The sequence below is a fragment of the Dryobates pubescens genome, chromosome 36, assembly GCF_014839835.1.
Source record: "Dryobates pubescens isolate bDryPub1 chromosome 36, bDryPub1.pri, whole genome shotgun sequence".
NCBI lineage: Eukaryota > Metazoa > Chordata > Aves > Piciformes > Picidae > Dryobates > Dryobates pubescens.
Window position 1 is genome coordinate 6376226 of NC_071647.1, and position 21127 is coordinate 6397352.

The following is a 21127-nucleotide window of genomic DNA, read 5'->3' on the forward strand; positions in this document are numbered from 1 at the left end:
AGGACGAGCCGCCGTGGGGCGTGGCCTGTTTTGCAGGAAGCCCCGCCCACTTCTGGGAAGCCCGTCCCGCCTCCGGGGAGCCGGCGGGGCGGGGCGGGGCCGGGCGGTGGTAGAGCGCGCGCGGGCGGCGGGGGCTGGACCGGGGCGCTGTCACGCGGCGTGGCGCGGCGCTGATTGGCTACGAGGGTCCAGGGGGGCGGGTCCGGCCGTGGCCGCCGCCTGTCAGTGAGCGGGGCGCCGCTGGGGAGGCCTGAGGGGTAGCGCGGGGCCGTGGCGCGCTGGGCTCCAGCGGTAGGTGCGGCCGGTCAGGGGGCGCGGAGCGGGGCCGAGGCCGGTGGGGGGATCCGGGTGGGACGGCGATCGCGGGGTACTTCTGTCTGATAAGGCCTGACGGAGCCCGGCATCGCCGCCGCTGGTGCTTCCGCGGTCGGCTCCGGGAGGAGGGTGTGAGGGAGCTCCGTGCTCGCCGCCTGCCTCTAGCGGGAGGATGGCCCGGACCGGGCGAGAGGAGAGTCCGTTTCCCGCCGATGCCCCGCTGGGAGTGCTTGGGTGCTCTGAGTGGTACCTACTGACTAACGGGCTCCTCCCGGGGCCCGCTGCCGCAGGTTGCCCTGTCCGCTGCCGGGACCCCGGCGGCGCCCCGAGCCGCTCTCGGTGTGTGTAAAGCCTGGACGTTCTGTCTCCGAGGGGAAGCTAATCTTCTCGGCCCTGAGCCGCCCGCTTCCCTGCCAGCCGCGCCGCTCCCACACGACAGGGGCAATGGAGCCGCTTTGCCGTCCCCGCGCCCGGTGTCCGTCCCACAGCCAGCCCCGGCCGTGGCGAGGGGAGCAGGGCGCTGGGCTGGGCTCCGCTCAGCGCACGACGATCCCCGAGCCGCTCCCGCTCCCCTCGCACCCAGCCCAGCGCTCGGACGCCGCTTGTCTGGCAGAAGGTTGTAAGGTCCCAAGCGCTGCTTCGCTGATGAATAAGCTGCCGCTGGGGTTGATCTCAGATGCTTCCTGTCTCCTTCAAGCGGCTGCATTAGAAACGTGTGTTGGGTGCTTTGCACATGTCAGAAGCAGCGATCTGAAACCCGCGTCCGTAAACAAGGGCTGTGTTTCTTTCTCAGCTGGCTTTCTGAGCTCCGGGGTGAGTAATAACTCGCACCGGCTTCGCTCCCACCCTGCCGATAAGAATAATCGAGTCGGGCTTTGAAAGACCTGGCTGCAGAGTGCTGCCTTGCTGCGTCCGAACTGAGCTGAAATCTGTTACTGGCATGGCCAGCAGATTCCTTCAGAATGAGTCATTTGCTATTAACTATTAAATTTTAACTGCTGTGAGAGTGGAGCCGTGTGTAGCGTGCCGTGAAGGAGGAGTGTAGCAAACAAACATCCCAACAACCCCAGATCCTAAAGGGTTTGCAGGGCCTGATCCACCAGCTCTGGAGTTAAGGAGCTTTGCCACTGTCTGCCCTCAGTCTCATTCCAGTTCCAAGGTGCTGCCTGGTTCTTACTCTGCCTTCTAAGAGGATGGAGCCAAATGTGACCATCCTGTCTTCTGAGCTCTCCTTCTGTCACCTCTGAAGCTTGCTGGCAGGTGTCAGTCAAATCAGAGAATCATTTAGGTTCAAAAAGGCTTTCAAGATCATCAAGTCCAAGCCTTAACCCAGCACTGGGGGGACACCACTGAAGCATGTCCCTCAGCACCACATCTACACTGCCTGGAGACCCCTCCGGAGGTGAGGACTCCACCACTGCACAGGGCAGCCTGGGCCAGGCCTTGACTTACCCTTTTGGAGAGGAAATTGTTCCTCTTGTCCAACCTAGACAGAGGCCTGGAAGTCAGAAAGATATCTAAGTTCCAAGCAGAGCAGCTGGCTTGAAGTAAAAGAGACCTAAGTCAGGAAAGGGTCTGGAGATGCTTGGGAAGGGAGGTCAAGAGGATCCATGGGGGAAGCAGAAGGAGCTCTGTGAGGGCTGCACGTGTGGGACTGTGGCCTGCAGGGAACTGAGTTTTGCTGGTCATAGTTCAGTGGCATCAGGGTCCTGAGGAATATTGACCTTGTGGTGCCTAAGAGGCAGTTTTGCAGTGACTGGGGGGAGTTTGTCTCATAGGAGCTGATGCAGGCTGGACAATCAAACAGTGCTCTGCTCAGTTCCTGCTTGACAGTGTAAAGTCATCATTCAGTTTGCAGGACCCCAGCATAAAGTAAGTTTACATAGAAGTGCTTCTGTCTTACACTTAATGGTTAGTCTGGAGGGTCTTAAAGGCCTTTTCCAACAGAAACAGCTCTATGAGGAGCAGCTGAGGAAGCCTGGGAAGGGGAGGCTGAGGGGGGACCTCAGTGCTCTCTACAACTGCCTGGAAGGAGGCTGGAGTGAGGTGGGACTTGGTCTCTTCTCCCTAGTATCAGGTGATAGGAGTGGAAATAGCCTGAAAGGCTGCCAGGGGAGGTCTAGGTTGGAGATTAGGAACAATTTCATCCCTGCAAGACTGGTCAAGGATTGGAAGAGGCTGCCTAGGGAGGTGATGGAGTCCCCATCCCTGGAGGTGATCCAGGAGGTATCCACGTGGGGCCATGGTTTAATGGCTGTGGTTGTGTTGGGTTGATGGTTGGACTGGATGATCTTCGAGGTCTTTTCCAACCAAAACCAACTCTAGGGTCCTGTCCATCCTCAGTTTCAGTATCCTTGTGGGTTTGTCTGGCAGTTCAGCCTCGCTGCTCCCTCACCCCTTTTGTGGGATGTCTAAATGGGGTTGAGCTGCAGAGCAGTTTGCAGTAACAACTGGTGGGAACTCAGTGCTGCCTGCTTGGGCAGCATCACTTTGATTGTGGTTGGTGTTGGAAGTTGTCCATTGCTTTGTTTCTAATCCTTTAGGGGATGGCTTTGCTCCACAAATAGGTCTTAAACCTCAGAGTGTCCTTGAGCAGGGTCCTGAGCAGCTGAGCCAGGCTGGGTCAAAAAGCCTTTGGTGGGGGTTGAAGTTTGTTCTGATGCTTTCTGTTCATAGAATCAATAAGGTTGGGAAGGACCTCAGGGATCATCAAGTCCAAGCTGTCACCCAACACCTCCTGACAACTAAACCATGGCTCCAAGTGCCACATCCAAGCCTTTTCTGAACACCTCCAGGGATGGGGACTCCACCACCTCCCTGGGCAGCACATCCCAGTGGCCAATTGCTCTTTCTGGGGAGAACTTTCTCCTCACCTCCAGCCTGTTATGGTTTACAAAGCAGCAGGGAGGAATGAGCCACTTCTTGGAGGGAATGGAATGGAATGGAATGGAATGGAATGGAATGGAATGGAATGGAATGGAATAGAATAGAATAGAATAGAATAGAATAGAATAGAATAGAATAGAATAGAATAGAATAGAATAGAATAGAATAGAATTAACCAGGTTGGGAAACACCTGCCAGGTTCTACACATTGGCCACAGCAACCCCAGGCAGTGCTACAGGCTGGGGGCAGAGTGGCTGAGAGCAGCCAGGCAGAAAGGGACCTGGGGGTGCTGGTGGAGAGCAGCTGAACAGGAGCCAGCAGTGTGCCCAGGGGGCCAAGAAGGCCAAGGGCAGCCTGGCCTGCAGCAGGCAGAGTGTGGCCAGCAGGAGCAGGGAAGTCCTTGTGCCCTGTGCTCAGCACTGCTGAGGCCACACCTGGAGTCCTGTGTCCAGTTCTGGGCTCCTCAGGTTAGGAAAGAGGTTGAGCTGCTGGAAGGTGTCCAGAGAAGGGCAAGAAAGCTGGGGAGGGGTCTGGGGCACAGCCCTGGGAGGAGAGGCTGAGGGAGCTGGGGTTGCTTAGCCTGCAGAAGAGGAGGCTCAGGGGAGACCTTCTTGCTCTCTGCAACTCCCTGCAGGGAGGCTGTAGCCAGGTGGGGGTTGGTCTCTTTTCCCAGGCAAGCAGGAGCAGAACAAGAGGACACAGTCTCAAGCTGTGCCAGGGGAGGTTTAGGCTGGAGGTGAGGAAGTTCTTCTTCCCAGCAAGAGAGATTTGCCATGGGAATGTGCTGTGGGGATGTTTCTAACCCCTGAGCAGCCAAAGTTTGGTCACAGCTTTTATTCAGCAGCACAAAGGGAAGTGTGGAGGGTTGAGTTCTGCTCTGGCTTGTACCTGAGGAAATGGAGCTAGGTGTGTTTGGATGCTTTTAGAAACCCTGCTGATGGGTAAAGCCAGTCACACATTTTCCCCCCAGCTTTGCAACCAAAGCAGTGCAGTAGTCTAATGCCTGGCAGCCAGCAGGAGGTTGCAGCTCATTATGCTGCTGTTTACAGTAAGCAGGGCGGGTGGCTGAAGAGGGCTTCTGCTGTGTTTCCTATCAAACCACTTTAAAGCAGGTGTTTGCATGCCTGCTGTCGTTCAGGAGCACAGCTTAACTCCTGGACCTGGAGGCTGGGAGTGAAACCCTGCAAGCAGGCAGTTGTGTGGTGCTGAGCTCTGCCTGGTGATCTCCAGGTGAACTGCGAGAGGTGGAGTTGCTCAGGAGCCCCTTGCCCAGGCAAGTGGTTAGAGAGGAGGAGGTGAAGGCTCTGAGCACCCTGACTCACCAGCACTTTAATCAGTCAGGCATTCCGTTTCTTTTTGCTTTGGAACTCTTAGATGGCCAAGGGAAGGTGTTTTGGGTTCCCTCCCCCCTCTTAAACCTATTAACTTCCAACAGCCTGCAGAGGGATTTGAGGTGACACCTGGAGTCCTGTGTCCAGGTCTGGGCTCCTCAGGTTAGGAAAGAGGTTGAGCTGCTGGAAGGTGTCCAGAGAAGGGCAAGAAAGCTGGGGAGGGGTCTGGGGCACAGCCCTGGGAGGAGAGGCTGAGGGAGCTGGGGTTGCTTAGCCTGCAGAAGAGGAGGCTCAGGGGAGACCTTCTTGCTCTCTGCAACTCCCTGCAGGGAGGTTGGAGCCAGGTGGGGGTTGGGCTCTTCTGCCAGGCAAGCAGCAGCAGAACAAGAGGACACAGTCTCAAGCTGTGCCAGGGGAGGTTTAGGCTGGAGGTGAGGAGAAAGTTCTTCACTGTGAGAGTTGTTGGCCCTTGGGATGTGCTGCCCAGGGAGGTGGTGGAGTCACCATCACAGCATCACAGAATCACCAAGGTTGGAAGAGACCTCAAAGATCATCAAGTCCAACCTGTCCCCACAGACCTCATAACTAAACCATGGCTCCAAGTGCCACATCCAATCCCCTCTTGAACACCTCCAGGGATGGGGACTCCACCACCCCCCTGGGCAGCACATTCCAGTGGCCAACAACTCTCTCTGGGAAGAACTTTCTCCTCACCTCCAGCCTAAACCTCCCCTGGCACAGCTTGAGACTGTGTCCTCTTGTTCTGGTGCTGGTTGCTGGAGAGAAGAGACCAATCCCCACCTGGCTACAACCTCCCTTCGGGGAGTTGGAGAGAGCAATGTGGTCTCCCCTGAGCCTCCTCCTCTCCAGGCTGGAGGTGTTCCAGAGGGGATTGGATGTGGCCCTTGGTGCCATGCTTTAGCCATGAGGTCTGGTGGGGACAGGTTGGCCTGGATGCTCTTTGAGGTCTCTTCCAACCTCGGTGATTCTGTGAGGAGCTGTGGGGACTGCTGCAGCTCTTTTTTTTTTTGCCTTCCTTTCTCTCAGTCCCTTTGACAGAAACTGAAACTCCTCTTTGCTGACAGCCCTGAGCCAGTTGAAGTAACCTCCCCCCAGGCCCCTGCCACGGCAGTGTGCCTCAAGCTGCCAGGGCCGAAACCAGAACCCTCTGCGTTTCAGTTCCGTCTGCGCCGGGGGCAGGCCGGGAAGCTCATCCCGAGCATCCACCCAGGGAGAGGTTCTGAGAGGGCTTCTGTGCACAGATCTGCTCCTTGGGCACCAGAGGGTCAGTGTGATTCAGGAGCCTGCCAGGTGGGTTTCCTTTCCTTTGCTGGAACGGGTGAGCTCGGACGGGGTCGGAGGTCCCTGGGCGCTCGTTCCCTCGCCCCTGCCCTGGCCAGGTTCTTCCTCCTGCAGACTTGGCACTTCTCTCAACTCCTTGTCAGGACTGAAAGGTCCCCAGAAAGCTGGGTGGTGTTCTTCTCCCTTGACATCTCCTGCTCCAGCCAGGCCTACATTTCTGGCCCAGCCCAGCTGCTGCCCTGCTGTGGTGGTCAGCAGAGCTGAGGGGCTGCCCTGTGTGGTGTCGGCGCAGCAGTGGCAGCTGCAGGGAGGAGGCTTAACCTGGGTTAATGAGTTGCTCATAAAGCTCTTCTCAATAAGGAAGTGGGAAACCTCACTGAGACAACATGATTTGTCTTCTTTCTGGCTTTTTTTTCCCCCTCCCTCTTCAATGTGAAACTGCTGCTGAGCACTCACAGGCTGGGAGGAGGACTCTGCATCCTCTGAAGGCTTTTCTTCTTCTTCACCAAATGTGGGGAATAATCCACTGAAACTCTCCATAAAGCCATTGGCAAGGGAACATTGACCAAGGCAGGCCAAGCAGGGTCCTAGAATGGTCTGGGTTGGAAGGGACCTCCAAAGGTCATCCATCCAACCCCCTCTGCACTCAGCAGGGACATCCTCCAGCAGACCGGGGTGCTCAGAGCCCTGTTGAGCCTCACCTTGAATGTCTCCAGGGATGGGGATTCCACCACCTCCCTGAGCAACCTGCTGAGGTGTTCCACCACCCTCATGGTGCAGAACTTGTCCCTCACAGCCAATCTCAATCTGCTCTGCTCTGATTTCAAGCCATTGTCTCTTGTCCTGTCACTGCAGGCCTTTGGGAGCAGTCATAGTATCCTAGCATCAGTCAGGGTTGGAAGGGACCCCAAGGATCATCTGGTTCCAGCCCCCCTGCCATGGACAGGGACACCCCACACTGGATCAGCCTGGCCAGAGCCTCATCCAGCCTGGCCTTAAACACCTCCAGGGCTGGGGCCTCAACCACCTCCCTGGACAACCCATCCCAGGGCTTCACCACTCTCATGGGGAAGAACTTCCTCCTCACCTCCAGCCTCAATCTCCCCACCCCCAGCTTCATTCCATTCCCCCCAGTCCTAGCACTGCCTGAGATCCTGAGCAGTCCCTCCCCAGCCTTCTTGGAGCTCCCTTCAGGTACTGGCAGGCTGCTCTAAGGTCTCCCTGGAGCCTTCTCTTCTGCAGGCTGAACAGCCCCAGCTCCCTCAGCCTGTCCTTGTAGCAGAGCAGCTCCTGCCCCCTGATCATCTCCATGGTGTCCTCTGGACCCACTCCCTCAGGTCCAGGTCCTTCCTGCATTGAGGGCTCCAGAGCTGGGCACAGCTCTGCAGGTGAGGTCTCCCCAGAGCAGGGATCCCATGTTCAGCTCTGCTGTGGAGCCTTCTCAGTGCTGGACAGGAGCTTGCATCACTTTTTGCCAGCTGGGAGCCTCTTTCTGTGTACCTGGAACTTCATGAAGCACAGAAATGGCTTTCAAAGGTGCCTGCCACAAAGAGCTTCCAGTTGAGGCCACAGAATCTCAAAATCCCAGCATGGGTCAGAAGGGGCCTCTAGAGATCACCCAGTGCAAGCCCCCTGCTCCAGCAGGGCACCCACAGCAGCTTGCCCAGCAGCACAATGCCCAGGGTGGGTTGGAAGCTCTGCACACCAGGAGACTCCACAACCTCTCTGGGCAGCCTGCTCCAGGCCTCCAGCAGCCTCACACCAAAGAAGTTTCTCCTCCTGTTCAGGTGGAACCTCCTGGGTTCCAGTTTGTGCCCCTTGGCCTGTCCCTGGGCACCACTGAGAAAAGGATGGAAAGGTTGAAGATGCTCTGGCTTAGAGAATCACAGGTCAGAGGCTCACAGGATGTCAGGGGTTGGAAGGGACCTGTGGAGATCTTCCAGCCCAACCCCCTGCCAGAGCAGGAGCAGAGAACCCAGCACAGGTCCCACAGGAACACATCCAGACAGGGCTGGGAAGGCTCCAGAGCAGGAGACTCCACAACCTCTCTGGGCAGCCTGCTCCAGGGCTCTGGGAGCCTCACAGTGCAGAAGTTCCTCCTCATGCTGAGCTGGAACCTCCTGTGCTGGAGTTGATATCCATGGCCCCTTGGCCTATCCCAGGGCACAGTGAGCAGAGCCTGGCCCTGGCCCCTCCCTCCTGACCCCCAGCCCTCAGCTATTGATAGCCATTGATCAGATCCCTCTCAGCCTTCTCCTCTGCAGACTGAACAGCCCCAGGGCTCTCAGCCTCTCCTCCCCAGGCAGTGCTGCAGTCCCTTCAGCATCCTTGCAGCCCTCCCCTGGACTCTCTCCAGCAGATCCCTGTCCCTCCTGAGCTGGGGAGCCCAGAGCTGGATGCAATACTCCAGGTGTGGTCTCACCAGGACAGAGCAGAGGGGGAGGAGAACCTCCCTGGCTCTGCTGGCCACACTCCTCTGAGTGCAGCCCAGGACCCCCTTGGCCTTCTTGGCCCCCAGGGCACATTGCTGACCCATGCAGAACAGGATGTAGGGAGGAGGTTATGAAGGATCAGAGGCTGTTGTATTGATAATGTTTGAGTGTCTCCTTAATTCTGCCTCCTTCCAAGTCTCCAGTGACCTTCTCCAGTGTGTCAGCTCCTCACAGGAGGAGCACAGACATCAGCTAACTGCTGCTGGGCTGGGGGCTCCATGGCCCAGCTGGGCTGGGGGCTCCATGGCACAGCTGGGCTGGGGGCTCTGTGGCACAGTTGGCTGGGGGCTCCATGGCCCAGCTGGGCTGGGGGCTCCATGGCACAGCTGGCTGGGGGCTCCATGGCACAGCTGGGCTGGGGGCTCCATGGCACGGCTGGGCTGGGGCTCCATGGCACAGCTGCTGCTGGCTGGGCTGGGGGCTCCATGGCACAGCTGGGCTGGGGGCTCCATGGCAGAGCTGGGCTGGGGGCTCCATGGCAGAGCTGGGCTGGGGGCTCCATGGCACGGCTGGGCTGGGGCTCCATGGCACAGCTGCTGCTGGCTGGGCTGGGGGCTCCATGGCACAGCTGGGCTGGGGGCTCCATGGCACAGCTGGGCTGGGGGCTCCATGGCACGGTTGGCTGGGGGCTCCATGGCACAGCTGGGCTGGGGGTACATGGCACAGCTGGGCTGGGGACTCCATGGCAGAGCTGGGCTGGGGGCTCCATGGCACGGCTGGGCTGGGGCTCCATGGCAGAGCTGCTGCTGGCTGGGCTGGGGGTACATGGCACAGCTGGGCTGGGGGCTCCATGGCACAGCTGGGCTGGGGACTCCATGGCAGAGCTGCTGCTGGCTGGGCTGGGGGCTCCCTGGTACAGCTGGGCTGGGGGCTCCATGGCACGGCTGGGCTGGGGCTCCATGGCACAGCTGCTGCTGGCTGGGCTGGGGGCTCCATGGCACAGCTGGGCTGGGGGCTCCATGGCACAGCTGGGCTGGGGGCTCCATGGCACGGTTGGCTGGGGGCTCCATGGCACAGCTGGGCTGGGGGTACATGGCACAGCTGGGCTGGGGACTCCATGGCAGAGCTGGGCTGGGGGCTCCATGGCACGGCTGGGCTGGGGCTCCATGGCAGAGCTGCTGCTGGCTGGGCTGGGGGTACATGGCACAGCTGGGCTGGGGGCTCCATGGCACAGCTGGGCTGGGGACTCCATGGCAGAGCTGCTGCTGGCTGGGCTGGGGGCTCCCTGGTACAGCTGGGCTGGGGGCTCCATGGCACAGCTGGGCTGGGGCTCCATGGCAGAGCTGCTGCTGGCTGGGCTGGGGGCTCCATGGCACAGCTGGGCTGGGGGCTCCATGGCACAGCTGGCTGGGGGCTCCATGGCACAGCTGGGCTGGGGCTCCATGGCAGAGCTGCTGCTGGCTGGGCTGGGGGCTCCATGGCACAGCTGGCTGGGGGCTCCATGGCACAGCTGGGCTGGGGGCTCCATGGCACGGCTGGGCTGGGGCTCCATGGCAGAGCTGCTGCTGGCTGGGCTGGGGGCTCCATGGCACAGCTGGGCTGGGGGCTCCATGGCACAGCTGCTGCTGGCTGGGCTGGGGGCTCCATGGCACAGCTGGGCTGGGGGCTCCATGGCACAGCTGCTGCTGGCTGGGCTGGGGGCTCCATGGCACAGCTGCTGCTGGCTGGGCTGGGGGCTCCATGGCACAGCTGCTGCTGTGCTTGGATCTCATTCTGTAAACCCTCACTTTGTGTTTTACAGCTCTGAGAGCTGCCAGCACTTAACCAGGGGTGAGAGTAAAGCCTTGGAGGAGATAAGCACCAAGCACCCTGTGAGGCTGCTGCCAAGAGCCCCTGGGGGGTTCGGGGTGCAGCATCCACCTCTGCCTGCTCCCCGACCTCCCCTGTCCTCCTTGAAATGATGAGCAGGGGGAGGAGGGTCAGAGGTATTGAGGTCAAGAGCTACAGCTGAACCTAAGAGACCTGGAGGAGGGAGAGGAGGTTGTGAAAAGCAGTTTGGGGTGTGGAAAATCCACCCTCCAGCTGGAGCCTCCTGGTGTTGCACAGGCAGAGCTCAGCAGGAGGCTGTGCTGGTACTGGAGTGGTGCTGAGTGGAACCACAGCTCCAGTGTGTCCCACCTGGGTGATTCCCTTCCTTGGTGGTGGTGCTCTGGAGCCTCTGGTGCCCATTGACTGCTCCCAAGCTTCCCTTTTGCCTGGAGCTGCCCTGTAAAGGGCTGCACACAGCCTGGCCCTAGGACCAAGTCCCTGTGTCCAGATTAACAAGGCTGACCAATGCTTTGGCCTCCCTGCAGCAGCAGCACAGGGATGGGGAGGAACAAACCCCTGCAACCAGTACAGGTGAGGGAGTGACCTGCTGGCAAGCAGCACCACAGAGAGGGGCCTGGGGGTGCTGGGGGCCAAGTCCCCTATGAGCCAGCAATGTGCCCTGCTGGCCAAGAAGGCCAATGGGGTCCTGGGAGGTAGTAAGCAAAGCATCGACCAAGGGAGGCTCTGCTCCTGCTGTGCTCTGCCCCAGGGAGGACATCTGGAGTGTTGTGTCCAGTTCTGAGCTCCTCAGGTCAAGAGGGACAGGGAACTGCTGGAGAGAGTCCAACAGGGGCCTCAAAGCTGCTGAGGGGCCTGGAGCAGCTCTCTGAGCTGCTGAGAGCCCTGGGGCTGGGAGCCTGCAGAAGAGCAGCCCCAGAGGGCAGCTGAGCAAGAGCTAAAGGAGCTGTGAGCACCTGCAGAGGAGGAGGCTCAGGGGAGGCCTCATTGCTCTCTACTACTACCTGCAGGGAGGTTGTAGCCAGGTGGGGGTTGGGCTCTTCTCCCAGGCAACCAACACCAGAACAAGAGGACACAGTCTCAAGCTGTGCCAGGGGAGGTTTAGGCTGGAGGTGAGGAGAAAGTTCTTCCCAGCAAGAGAGATTGGCCCTGGGGATGTGCTGCCCAGGGAGGTGGTGGAGTCCCCATCCCTGGAGGTGTTGAAGAGGGGCTTGGATGTGGCACTTGGTGCCATGGCTTAGTATTAATGAGGTGTTGGGTGACAGCTTGGACTGGATGATCTTTGAGGTCTTTACCAACCTTGATGATTCTATGAGGGGCAAGAGGCTGGGGCCAGGCTCTGCTCAGTGCTGCCCATGGACAGCACAAGGGGCAGGGGGCACAAACTTGGCACAATCTGAGCAGGAGGAGCAAGTTGTTTGGTGTGAGGCTGCTGGAGGCCTGGAGCAGGCTGCCCAGAGAGGTTGTGGAGTCCCTCTGGAGAGCTTCCAACCCCTTCCTGGGCACTGTGCTGCTGGGCAAGCTGCTGTGCTGGAGCAGGGAGGTTGCACTGGAGGATGTGCAGAGGTCCCTTCCATCTCCCCCCCCCCCAAGCGCTGGGGCTCTGCCATTCAGAGCAGGGAGCTTCAAAGGCTCTGCTGCAAAATCTCTTCCCCAGGTCCTGCTTCACTTCGGCTGCGCTTTGCTCCCCGCTGCTGCCGGCCCCGCTCGGCGCTGGCCACCACCACTCGCCGAAGGAACAGCTGATGGAGGGCTGCTGATGGAGGGCTGCTGATGGAGGGCTGCTGATGGAGGGCTCGATTCTTTCCAGGCCCTGAAGGCTGTGTAGCAACACTTCCAGGGCTGGGCTGGGCTGGGCTTTGCAGCCGGGCTGCCCACACACAGCCCTCGCAGACCTGAGTCACACATTAATCCGGCGGGGGCCCCCGGCGGCTGCTCCCGGAGCACCTGGCCCGCAAGAGCTGCCGCTTCTTTTCCTCTCAGCCTCCCACTGAGGTTTGGGCTTTGTTGACTTTAATCTCAGGAACGTTTCCTGGTTCCCCTTTCCCACTCTGGAGGGCCCAGAAGGACTTGCAGCCTTGCCTCTCCCCTTCCCCCCGGGGCTGGCGGAGCCACCCCGGCGAGTTCCGGGGGCCGGGGATGGGGTCGAAGCCTTGAAGGTCCTGGAAGGTGAGCAGAGGGGCAAGGAAGGACAGAGTTAATGCAAATCGGGAGAGAGTGGAGGTAAAAATAGCTCTGGAGCTGTCAGTTTGGTCACTGGTGGCTTGGGTTAGTCATCTGGCAGGCTCTCCTGCTGCTCCTCCGAGGGATTCGTTTACAGCAGTCAGATCTGACACAATTTCTGTTGAGGAGAGGCAGAGGGCTGGGCAGGCTGAGTGGGATCCTGTCATCAGCTGCTTCTGCACAGCAGCTGTTCTCTCTTTAGCCACTCAATGGAGTCATTGTTGACTTGCCTTGTGGACCTGCCAGGTTGTTAGGTGACTCATTTGCACATCACACCAAGGTTCAGGCACTCGGCTCCCCAGGCTCCCTGCCCCGGCCCTGCCGAGCTCAGTTTGGTGTTTTCCTGATGGATCTCCACCGAGCTGGGGGCAGGAGTTGAGCTGCTGGAGGGGAGAGAGGCTCTGCAGAGGGACCTGGACAGGCTGGGCAGATGGGCAGAGGCCAAGGGCAGGAGACTGAACACATCCAAGTGCCAGGGGCTGCACATTGGCCACAGCAACCCCAGGCAGTGCTACAGGCTGGGGGCAGAGTGGCTGAGAGCAGCCAGGCAGAGAGGGACCTGGGGGTAATGGTCGATGGTAGGCTGAACATGAGCCAGCAGTGTGCCCAGGGGGCCAAGAAGGCCAAGGGCATCCTGGCCTGCATCCGGAAGAGTGTGGCCAGCAGGAGCAGGGAAGTCCTTGTGCCCTGTGCTCAGCACTGCTGAGGCCACACCTGGAGTCCTGTGTCCAGTTCTGAGCTCCTCAGGTTAGGAAAGAGGTTGAGCTGCTGGAAGGTGTCCAGAGAAGGGCAACAAAGCTGGGGAGGGGTCTGGAGCACAGCCCTGGGAGGAGAGGCTGAGGGAGCTGGGGTTGCTTAGCCTGCAGAAGAGGAGGCTCAGGGGAGACCTTCTTGCTCTCTGCAACTCCCTGCAGGGAGGTTGGAGCCAGGTGGGGGTTGGTCTCTTCTCACAGGCAAGCAGCAGCAGAACAAGAGGACATGGTCTCAAGCTGTGCCAGGGGACAGCCCTCTGCTCCTCCTCCTGGCCCTGCTCTGGACACCTTCCAGCACCTCCAGATCCCTCTTGCAATAGGGGCTCCAGAGCTGGAGGCAGTACTCCAGGTGGGGTCTCCCCAGAGCTGAGCAGAGGGGCAGAATCCCCTCCCTGGCCCTGCTGGCCACACTTCTCTCGCTGCAGCCCAGGCTCTGCTTGGCTCTCTGGGCTGCAAGTGCACACTGAGAGCTCCTGCTGAGCTTCTCCTCCCCCAGCACCCCCAAGGCTCTCTCCTCAGGGCTGCTTTCCAGCCAGTCCCTGCCCAGCCTGGGTTCGTGCCTGGCATTGCCTCCACCCAGCTGCAGGACCCTGCCCTTGGTCTGGTTAAACCTCCTGAGCTTGGCTTGTGCCCACCTCTCCTGTCCCTCTGGGCCTTGCTTCCAATGCTTCTTTTTGCTTCTCCCTTCCCACCCCTGGCTCCCTTCCACCTTCTTCAGCACTGCCAGCTGGCCAGGGTTTGGCCCATGCTGGGACTTGTTTGGAGCTCCATTTGCACTCCCTGGTCAGCCAGCAGCCCTTGCTGATTGACTGCCAAGCAGAGAGGTCTTCTCCAGCACCATCACTGTCCTCTGCCCTGCAGCAATCTGCCAGAGCTCTGCTTGGCTTCACCAAGAGTTTCAGGAGTTACTGATGATGAAGGAGAAAGGGAATCAAGGAAGGAGCTGCAGGTCACAGGCTGGAGAGCAGCCCTGAGGGGAAGGCCTTGGGGGTGATAAACTCCCCAGGAGCCAGCAGTGGTCCCTGGCAGCCCAGAGCCAGCTGAGTGCTGAGCTGCAGCCAGAGCAGGGAGAGCAGCAGCACAGGGAGGGGATTCTGCCCTCTGCTCTGCTCTGCTCAGCCCCCACCTGCAGCACTGCCTCCAGCTCTGGGGCCCCCAGCACAAGAAGGACCTGGAGCTGCTGGAGAGGCTCCAGAGGAGGCCACAGAGATGATCAGAGGGCTGCAGAACCTGTGGGGACAGGCTGGGAGAGTTGGGGCTGTGCAGCCTGGAGAAGAGAAGGCTCCAGGGAGACCTTAGAGCAGCCTTCCAGTGCCTGAAGGGCTCCAGGAGAGCTGGGGAGGGACTTTGGACAAGGGCTGGCAGTGCCAGGATGAGGAACAATGGCTTTGAGCTGGGAGAGGAGAGACTGAGACTGGAGAGGAGGAAGGAATTGTTGAGAGTGAGGCTGGGGAGACTCTGGCACAGGCTGCCCAGGGAGGCTGTGGCTGTGCCCCCCCTGGAGGTGTTGAAGGCCAGGCTGGATGAGGCCTGGAGCAGCCTGGGCTGGTTGAGGTATCCCTGCCCAGGGCAGGGGGATGGAACTGGCTGAGCTTTGAGTTCCCTTCCAACCCAACCCATGCTGTGATTCTATGATTGCCTTGTTTCCTTGGAAGGGAAAATGAGGAATGGATCTGAGGGTGACTGAGCCCAAGGGAGAAAGCAGTTAGCAGATTGGCTGTGGTGTGGAGCACGCTGCCATTCCTCCCAGCTGCCAGCCAGGGGAAATCTTTCCTGTCTTCTCTCTCTTTTGGCCTTCCCTCTTCTCTGTGTCCTCACTGGTTGTAGTTAACCTACTGCTACACAGCAAGAAATAAATCTCTCTCTGATACTGTTGTGGCTTCATATTTATAGTACTGAGAACAGTCCAAAAACCTCTTTGGTTAACCTATTGATTATTGAGCTCCTCAGTGGGATGGAGAGCTTTGGTTATTGAGCTCCTCACTGGGATGAAGAGCTTTGGTTATTGATCTCCTCACTGGGATGAAGAGCTTTGGTTGTTGAGCTCCTCACTGGGATGGAGAGCTTTGGTTATTGATCTCCTCACTGGGATGGAGAGCTTTGGTTATTGATCTCCTCACTGGGATGGAGAGCTTTGGTTATTGAGCTCCCCAGTGGGATGGAGAGCTTTGGTTATTGATCTCCCCAGTGGGATGAAGAGCTTTGGTTATTGAGCTCCTCACTGGGATGAAGAGCTTTGGTTATTGAGCTCCTCACTGGGATGGAGAGCTTTGGTTATTGAGCTCCTCACTGGGATGGAGAGCTTTGGTTATTGATCTCCTCACTGGGATGAAGAGCTTTGGTCATTGATCTCCCCAGTGGGATGAAGAGCTTTGGTTATTGATCTCCTCACTGGGATGGAGAGCTTTGGTTATTGATCTCCCCAGTGGGATGAAGAGCTTTGGTCATTGATCTCCCCAGTGGGATGAAGAGCTTTGGTTATTGATCTCCCCAGTGGGATGAAGAGCTTTGGTTATTGATCTCCCCAGTGGGATGAAGAGCTGGCAGTCTTGGCTGTCTTTTCAGTTCCTTGCTCTGAGGTAGGGCAGAGCCTTGACTTGGTTTCAAGCCTTTAGTTACCTTCAGCACTCTCCCAAAACAGGGTCATGGAACTGCTGGGGTTTGAGGAGCCCTTAGAGATCATCAGGGTTATGAAGCTGCTTCTGCCTGTGCAGTACTTTGACAAGTGATCTGTTTTGGGTTGCTTTCTTTTGTGTTCCCAGTGACTCTCTGAACCTGTGAGATGGCTGTGATGGGAATTACCTGCCAGGCAGCTCCTGAGCCAGCCTTCAAGCAGAAGAAGGAGCTCACAGGCAGCAAGGGGCTGAAGGAGGCAGCAAGTGAAAAGCAGAGCAGTGTCTGCAAAGTGGAGGATTCAAAGAAGGTCATCTTCCACAGTCAGTGGAAAATCCTCAATGATGTCATCACCAAAGGAACAGCAAAAGAAGAAACAGAAGGAGGCTGTGCATCAATTTCTATTATTGCCCAAGCAGAGTGTAAGTAACTGTGTGGGCTGCTGCTCATTGAGGAGAAGGAATGTGGCATGCAGGCTGAGATTTCACTCTGTTTGCACTCCTGGGGAGCTGAGACAACATCTATTTGTAATCCCAGGGCAGAGTGGAGCTGGTGACACATCCCAGCCTCTATTTAGGAAGCTCAGGAAACAACCTAATAATGTGGCAGAATCCACTGAGTGAGGCAGAAGCACCAGAGCAGCATGTGGCCCTTGCACCTACCTGCTCTGGCTCTACATCTGTGTCCTGCTTGGTCACCTCTGCTTGGCTGACTTCTGAAAGGTGTTGGGAAAGGAGTGGGGGGGGAAGGGAAGAGAACCAAACTAAAGCTGGCACGTAGAAAATGGCTGAGGGATCAGGAGTGGGTCCTGAGGAGGATCACCAAGAGGCTGCAGAACCTCCCCGGTGGGGACAGGCTGGGAGAGTTGGGGCTGCTCAGCCTGGAGAAGAGAAGGCTCCAGGGAGGCCTTAGAGCAGCCTTCCAGTACCTGAACTCCAAGAACACCAGGGAGGGCCTTGGCACAAGGGCTTGGAGTGGAGTGGGCTTAAGCTTGAGAAGGGGAGATATAGACTGGAGAGTAGCAAGAAACTATTTACAGTGAAGGTGGTGAGACACTGCACCAGGCTGCCCAGGGAGGCTGTGGAGGGGTTCAAGGCCAGGCTGGATGAGGCCTTGAGCAGCCTGGGCTGGTGGGAGGTGTCCCTGCCCATGGCAGGGGCTTGGAACTGGCTGAGCTTTGAGGTCCCTTCCAACCCAAAGCCATTCTGTGAATCTGTGAAGCCATGAGGTAGGGGCAGCTGGCTGCTGCTGGAGCAGGGAGCACAGTGTGGCTCAGTGTTTGCTTTAGCAAGTTGGCAGAGCTGTTTCTTAGTCCTCTTGTTGCCAGGAGAGCCTGTCTGCTGCTGAAGACATGTGATGCTGCTGCTTCTCTTTGCTGCAGGTGAGAACAGTCAGGAGTTCAGCCCTACCTTGTCAGAGAGATCCTTCATTGCTCACAGCAAGCGTTACAGGTGAGAGACCTCTTACCCTGAGCACCCACCCTTGCTGCTCTGTGCTGCCTTCTGCCTGTGTGCTGCCTTCCAGACTCAGAGAGTTGGGGTTGTGCAGGCTGCAGAGGAGAAGGCTCCCAGGAGACCTCATTGTGGCCTTCCAGGATCTGCAGGGGGCTACAAGAAAGCTGGGGAGAGACTTGTGAGGGTGTCAGGGAGGGATAGGACTGAGGGGGGATGGAGCAGAAGTAGAAGTGAAGAGATTGAGATTGGCTGTGAGGAAGAAGTTGTTGCCCAGGAGGGTGGTGAGGGCCTGGCACAGGCTGCCCAGGGAGGTGGTGGAAGCCTCCTGCCTGGAGGTGTTTGCAGCCAGGCTGGAGGTGGCTGTGAGCAACCTGCTGTGGTGTGAGGTGTCCCTGGCCATGGCAGGGGGGTTGGAGCTGCCTGAGCCATGAGGTCCCTTCCAGCCCTGACAGTTCTGGGATTCTGTCAAAGGCTCCTTAAGAAATGGAGTTGGTGCTTTTAGCTCCAGACTTGGTGGAGTTAGAGAAGGGTTGGACTCAAATCACCTCAAAGGTCTTTTCCCAACCCAAATGGATCTCTGGTTCTTTGAGCTTGCATGAGATAAAAACATCAAAATGACCTCAGGGAGGCAAAAAAGACCCCAGAGCTCCCCAGGGATGTAAGGCTGGGCCTTGTGTTATCCAGCACCTGCCCTCTGGGAACAAGGGTGGGTGTAGGGTAAGGTGTCCCTGGCCATGGCAGGGGGGGTTGGAACTGGCTGAGCCTTGAGGTCCCTGCCAATTCTGTGATTCCAGACCACCTCTGCCTCAAGAGGATTTTCCCCACAAACCAGAGCAGAGCAGATTGAGATTGGATGTGAGGAACAAGTTCCTCCCTGTGAGGCTGCTGGAGCACTGCAACAGGCTGCTCAGGGAGGTGATTGAGGCTCCTGCCCTGGAGGCATTCAGGAGGAGGCTCAACAGGGCTCTGGGCAACCTGATCTAGCTGAGGATGTCCCTGCAGACTGCAGGGGGGGTTGGACTGGATGACCTTTGAGATTCCTTTCCAAGCCTTTCCATGATTCCTGTTTGGATTAACTTCTCTATCAGAGGCTCAGGAAGTTTCTGTCTTTCCCTAAACATCTTCCCCCAATCCCTTTTTGTGTTAGGGGAAAGCAGAAATCTAGGCACAGACCACTCAAAGCACCTTGCCTTGGGCCTGCTGATTTCCTGCCCCTTGGAGCCTTCTGCCTCTTGCTTCTGATTTGCTCTGAAATGATTCAGTGGTTTTCTTTTTTGAGCTTCAGAGGCCTGAAGCAGAAAGGATCCAAGGGAAATTTCTGAGTCTCTTCTAGCTGTGCTGCCCTGATGCTTTTGAAACCACATTGCACCATCCTCTGACAAGCTGTGGGGAGCTTCAGCTGCTGCTGGAAGCAGTCCTGAGAAAAGGGAACTGCTGCATTTCTGGGGAGGAGAAGCAAAAGGGCTTGAGAAGAGCCTCTGCTTAATGACAGCAGGGCTGTGAAGAGAGAGTGAAACTGGGCAAGGGAGGGAAGCAAAACAGAGACCTGGGGCTTGCTTGTCTGAAGTCATCTGGGAGAGGGCCACTGCTTCATGGAGGAGTTGTGGCCTTGTGGGGCACTCACTGGAGCTCTATTGAGCACTGAGGCTTTAGCAGGCAGCTCCAGCACCCTCTGAAGTGGGTGAGTAGGACACAGAACTAGGTGCTGCCTGTCCTCTGGCAGCTTTCAGGCACTGAACCTGGCCTTGCCAGGGCTGTGGTCTGGCACTGCCCTCTGACTTAGAATCACAGAACTGTTCCTGATGGAAAACTTCTCTGAGATCACTCAGTCCAAGCATCCACCCAGCACCACCATGGCCACTAAACCATGGCCCCAAGTGCCACAGCCACAGGTTCCCAGGGATGGGGACTCCATCACCTCCCTGGGCAGCCTGTTCCAATCCCTGAGCACTCTAGCAGGGATGAAATTGTTCCTAATCTCCAACCTAAACCTCCCCTGGCAGCCTTTCAGGCTGCTTCCTCTCCTTCTGTCACCTGGTACTAGGGAGAAGAGACCAAGTCCCACCTCACTCCAGCCTCCTTCCAGGCAGTTGTAGAGAGCACTGAGGTCCCCCCTCAGCCTCCTCTTCTCCACATGAAACAAGCCCAGGTTTCCTCAGCTGCTCCTCATAGAGCTGTTTCTGTTGGAAAAGGCCTTTAAGACCCTCCAGACTAACCATTAAGTGTATGACAGAAGCACTTCTATGTAAACTTACTTTATGCTGGGGTCCTGCAGGGATGAAATGGTTCCTAATCTCAACCTAAACCTTCCCTGCCACAATTCCAGGCCATTTCTTCTCTATCACCTGTGACTAGGGAGAGGAGGCCAACCCCCACCTGGCTCCAGCCTCCCTGCAGGGAGTTGCAGAGAGCAAGAAGGTCTCCCCTGAGCCTCCTCTTCTGCAGGCTAAGCAACCCCAGCTCCCTCAGCCTCTCCTCCCAGGGCTGTGCTCCAGACCCCTCCCCAGCTTTCTTGCCCTTCTCTGGCCCTGCTCCAGCCTCTCAATGTCCTTCTTGCAGTGAGAGGCCCAAAACTGAACCCAGGACTCGAGGTGCAGGCTCCCCAGTGCCCAGAACAGGGCCATGATCCTCATGGCCTTGTCCCTTGAACCCACTGAAGAGCTGCAGAGTGAACCATCTCTTAGGGGGGGTTATGTGGAACACAGAGCAGTTCTGTGCCTAGGTTCAAGGCATTGTATAATCCATCAGCTAGGACCCTGCTCAGGACACCTTCTGGAGCCCGGGGGGGCAGTGAGGCAGCAGGAGAAGAGAGGGCAGTGGTGGCTGTGAATGCAGCACAGCTCAGTGAAGGTAGGGGAGCACAGCAGAGCTGTTCTGAGCAGCTGTGGTTTCTTCATAGGGAGGTTCTCCTCCCCCTCTGCTCTGCCCTGGTGAGGCCACACCTGGAATGTTGCATCCAGCTCTGGGCTCCCCAGTTCAGGAGGGGCAGGGATCTGGTTGAGCCCAAGGGAGGGCTACAAGGATGCTGAAGAGCCTGGAGCACTGCCTGGGGAGGAGAGGCTGAGAGCCCTGGGGCTGTGCAGTCTGGAGAGGAGAAGGCTGAGAGGGATCTGATCAATGGCTATAAACATCTGAGGGCTGGGGGTCAGGAAGGAAGGGACAGGGCCAGGCTCTGCTCACTGTGCCCTGTGACAGGACAAGGGACAATGGATGGAAACTCCAGCACAGGAAGCTCCTCCTCAACAGGAGGAGAAACTTCTTTGGTGTGAGGCTGCTGGAGCCCTGGAGCAGGCTGCCCAGGGAGGTTGTGGAGTCTCCTGCTCTGGAGACTTTCAAGCCCCACTTAGAATCATAGAATCATGGAAAAGACCTCAGAGATCATCAAGTCCAACCTCTCACCCAACACCTCCTGACTACTAGACCACGGCTCCAAGTGCCACATCCAAGCCCCTCTTGAACACCTCCAGGGATGGGGACTCCACCACCTCCCTGGGCAGCACATCCCCAGGGCCAATCTCTCTTGCTGGGAAGAACTTTCTCCTCACCTCCAGCCTGAACCTCCCCTGGCACAGCTTGAGACTGTGTCCTCTTCTTCTGGTGCTGCTTGCCTGGGAGAAGAGCCCAACCCCCTCTGACCCCATCCAGCACTTGGATGTGTTCCTGGGTGACCTGCCCTGGGTGACCCTGCAGGGGGCTGGACTGGATGATCCCCAGAGGTCCCTTCCAACCCCTGCCATGCTTCTGTGACAGGAGCACTTCTGTTAAGTACACTTCTGACACCAGACTGCATCTGTCCCTCAGCTGTGTCCACTATAAACCACAGACACAAACTTCCTGAAAGCAGCCTGGAGACCCTTCAGTGCTTTTCCCTCTGCACTGCCATCTAACCCCTGCTGTTCCTTGCAGAGTTGGCAAGTGCTGGGAGCTGTGATGCTTTGCTTCCTCCCCACACCCCCATATTTCCTTCTTGCAGTGCCAGATTTGCTGCTCT

The 21127-nt window shown here is 57.9% G+C and overlaps 1 protein-coding gene across 1 annotated transcript in view; it reads left to right on the forward strand.

The window, feature by feature from the left end:
• Positions 1-213: 213 nt before the first annotated feature.
• The window catches only part of MAP3K14 (mitogen-activated protein kinase kinase kinase 14), a 55915-nt gene continuing 35001 nt past the window's right edge, over positions 214-21127 (forward strand). The window contains exons 1-3 of the mRNA XM_054176929.1: positions 214-291; positions 15832-16104; positions 17064-17133. Of these exons, the coding sequence (XP_054032904.1) occupies positions 15852-16104; positions 17064-17133 (323 nt within the window). The 5' untranslated portion in view covers positions 214-291; positions 15832-15851. The remainder of the gene's footprint in view (positions 292-15831; positions 16105-17063; positions 17134-21127) is intronic.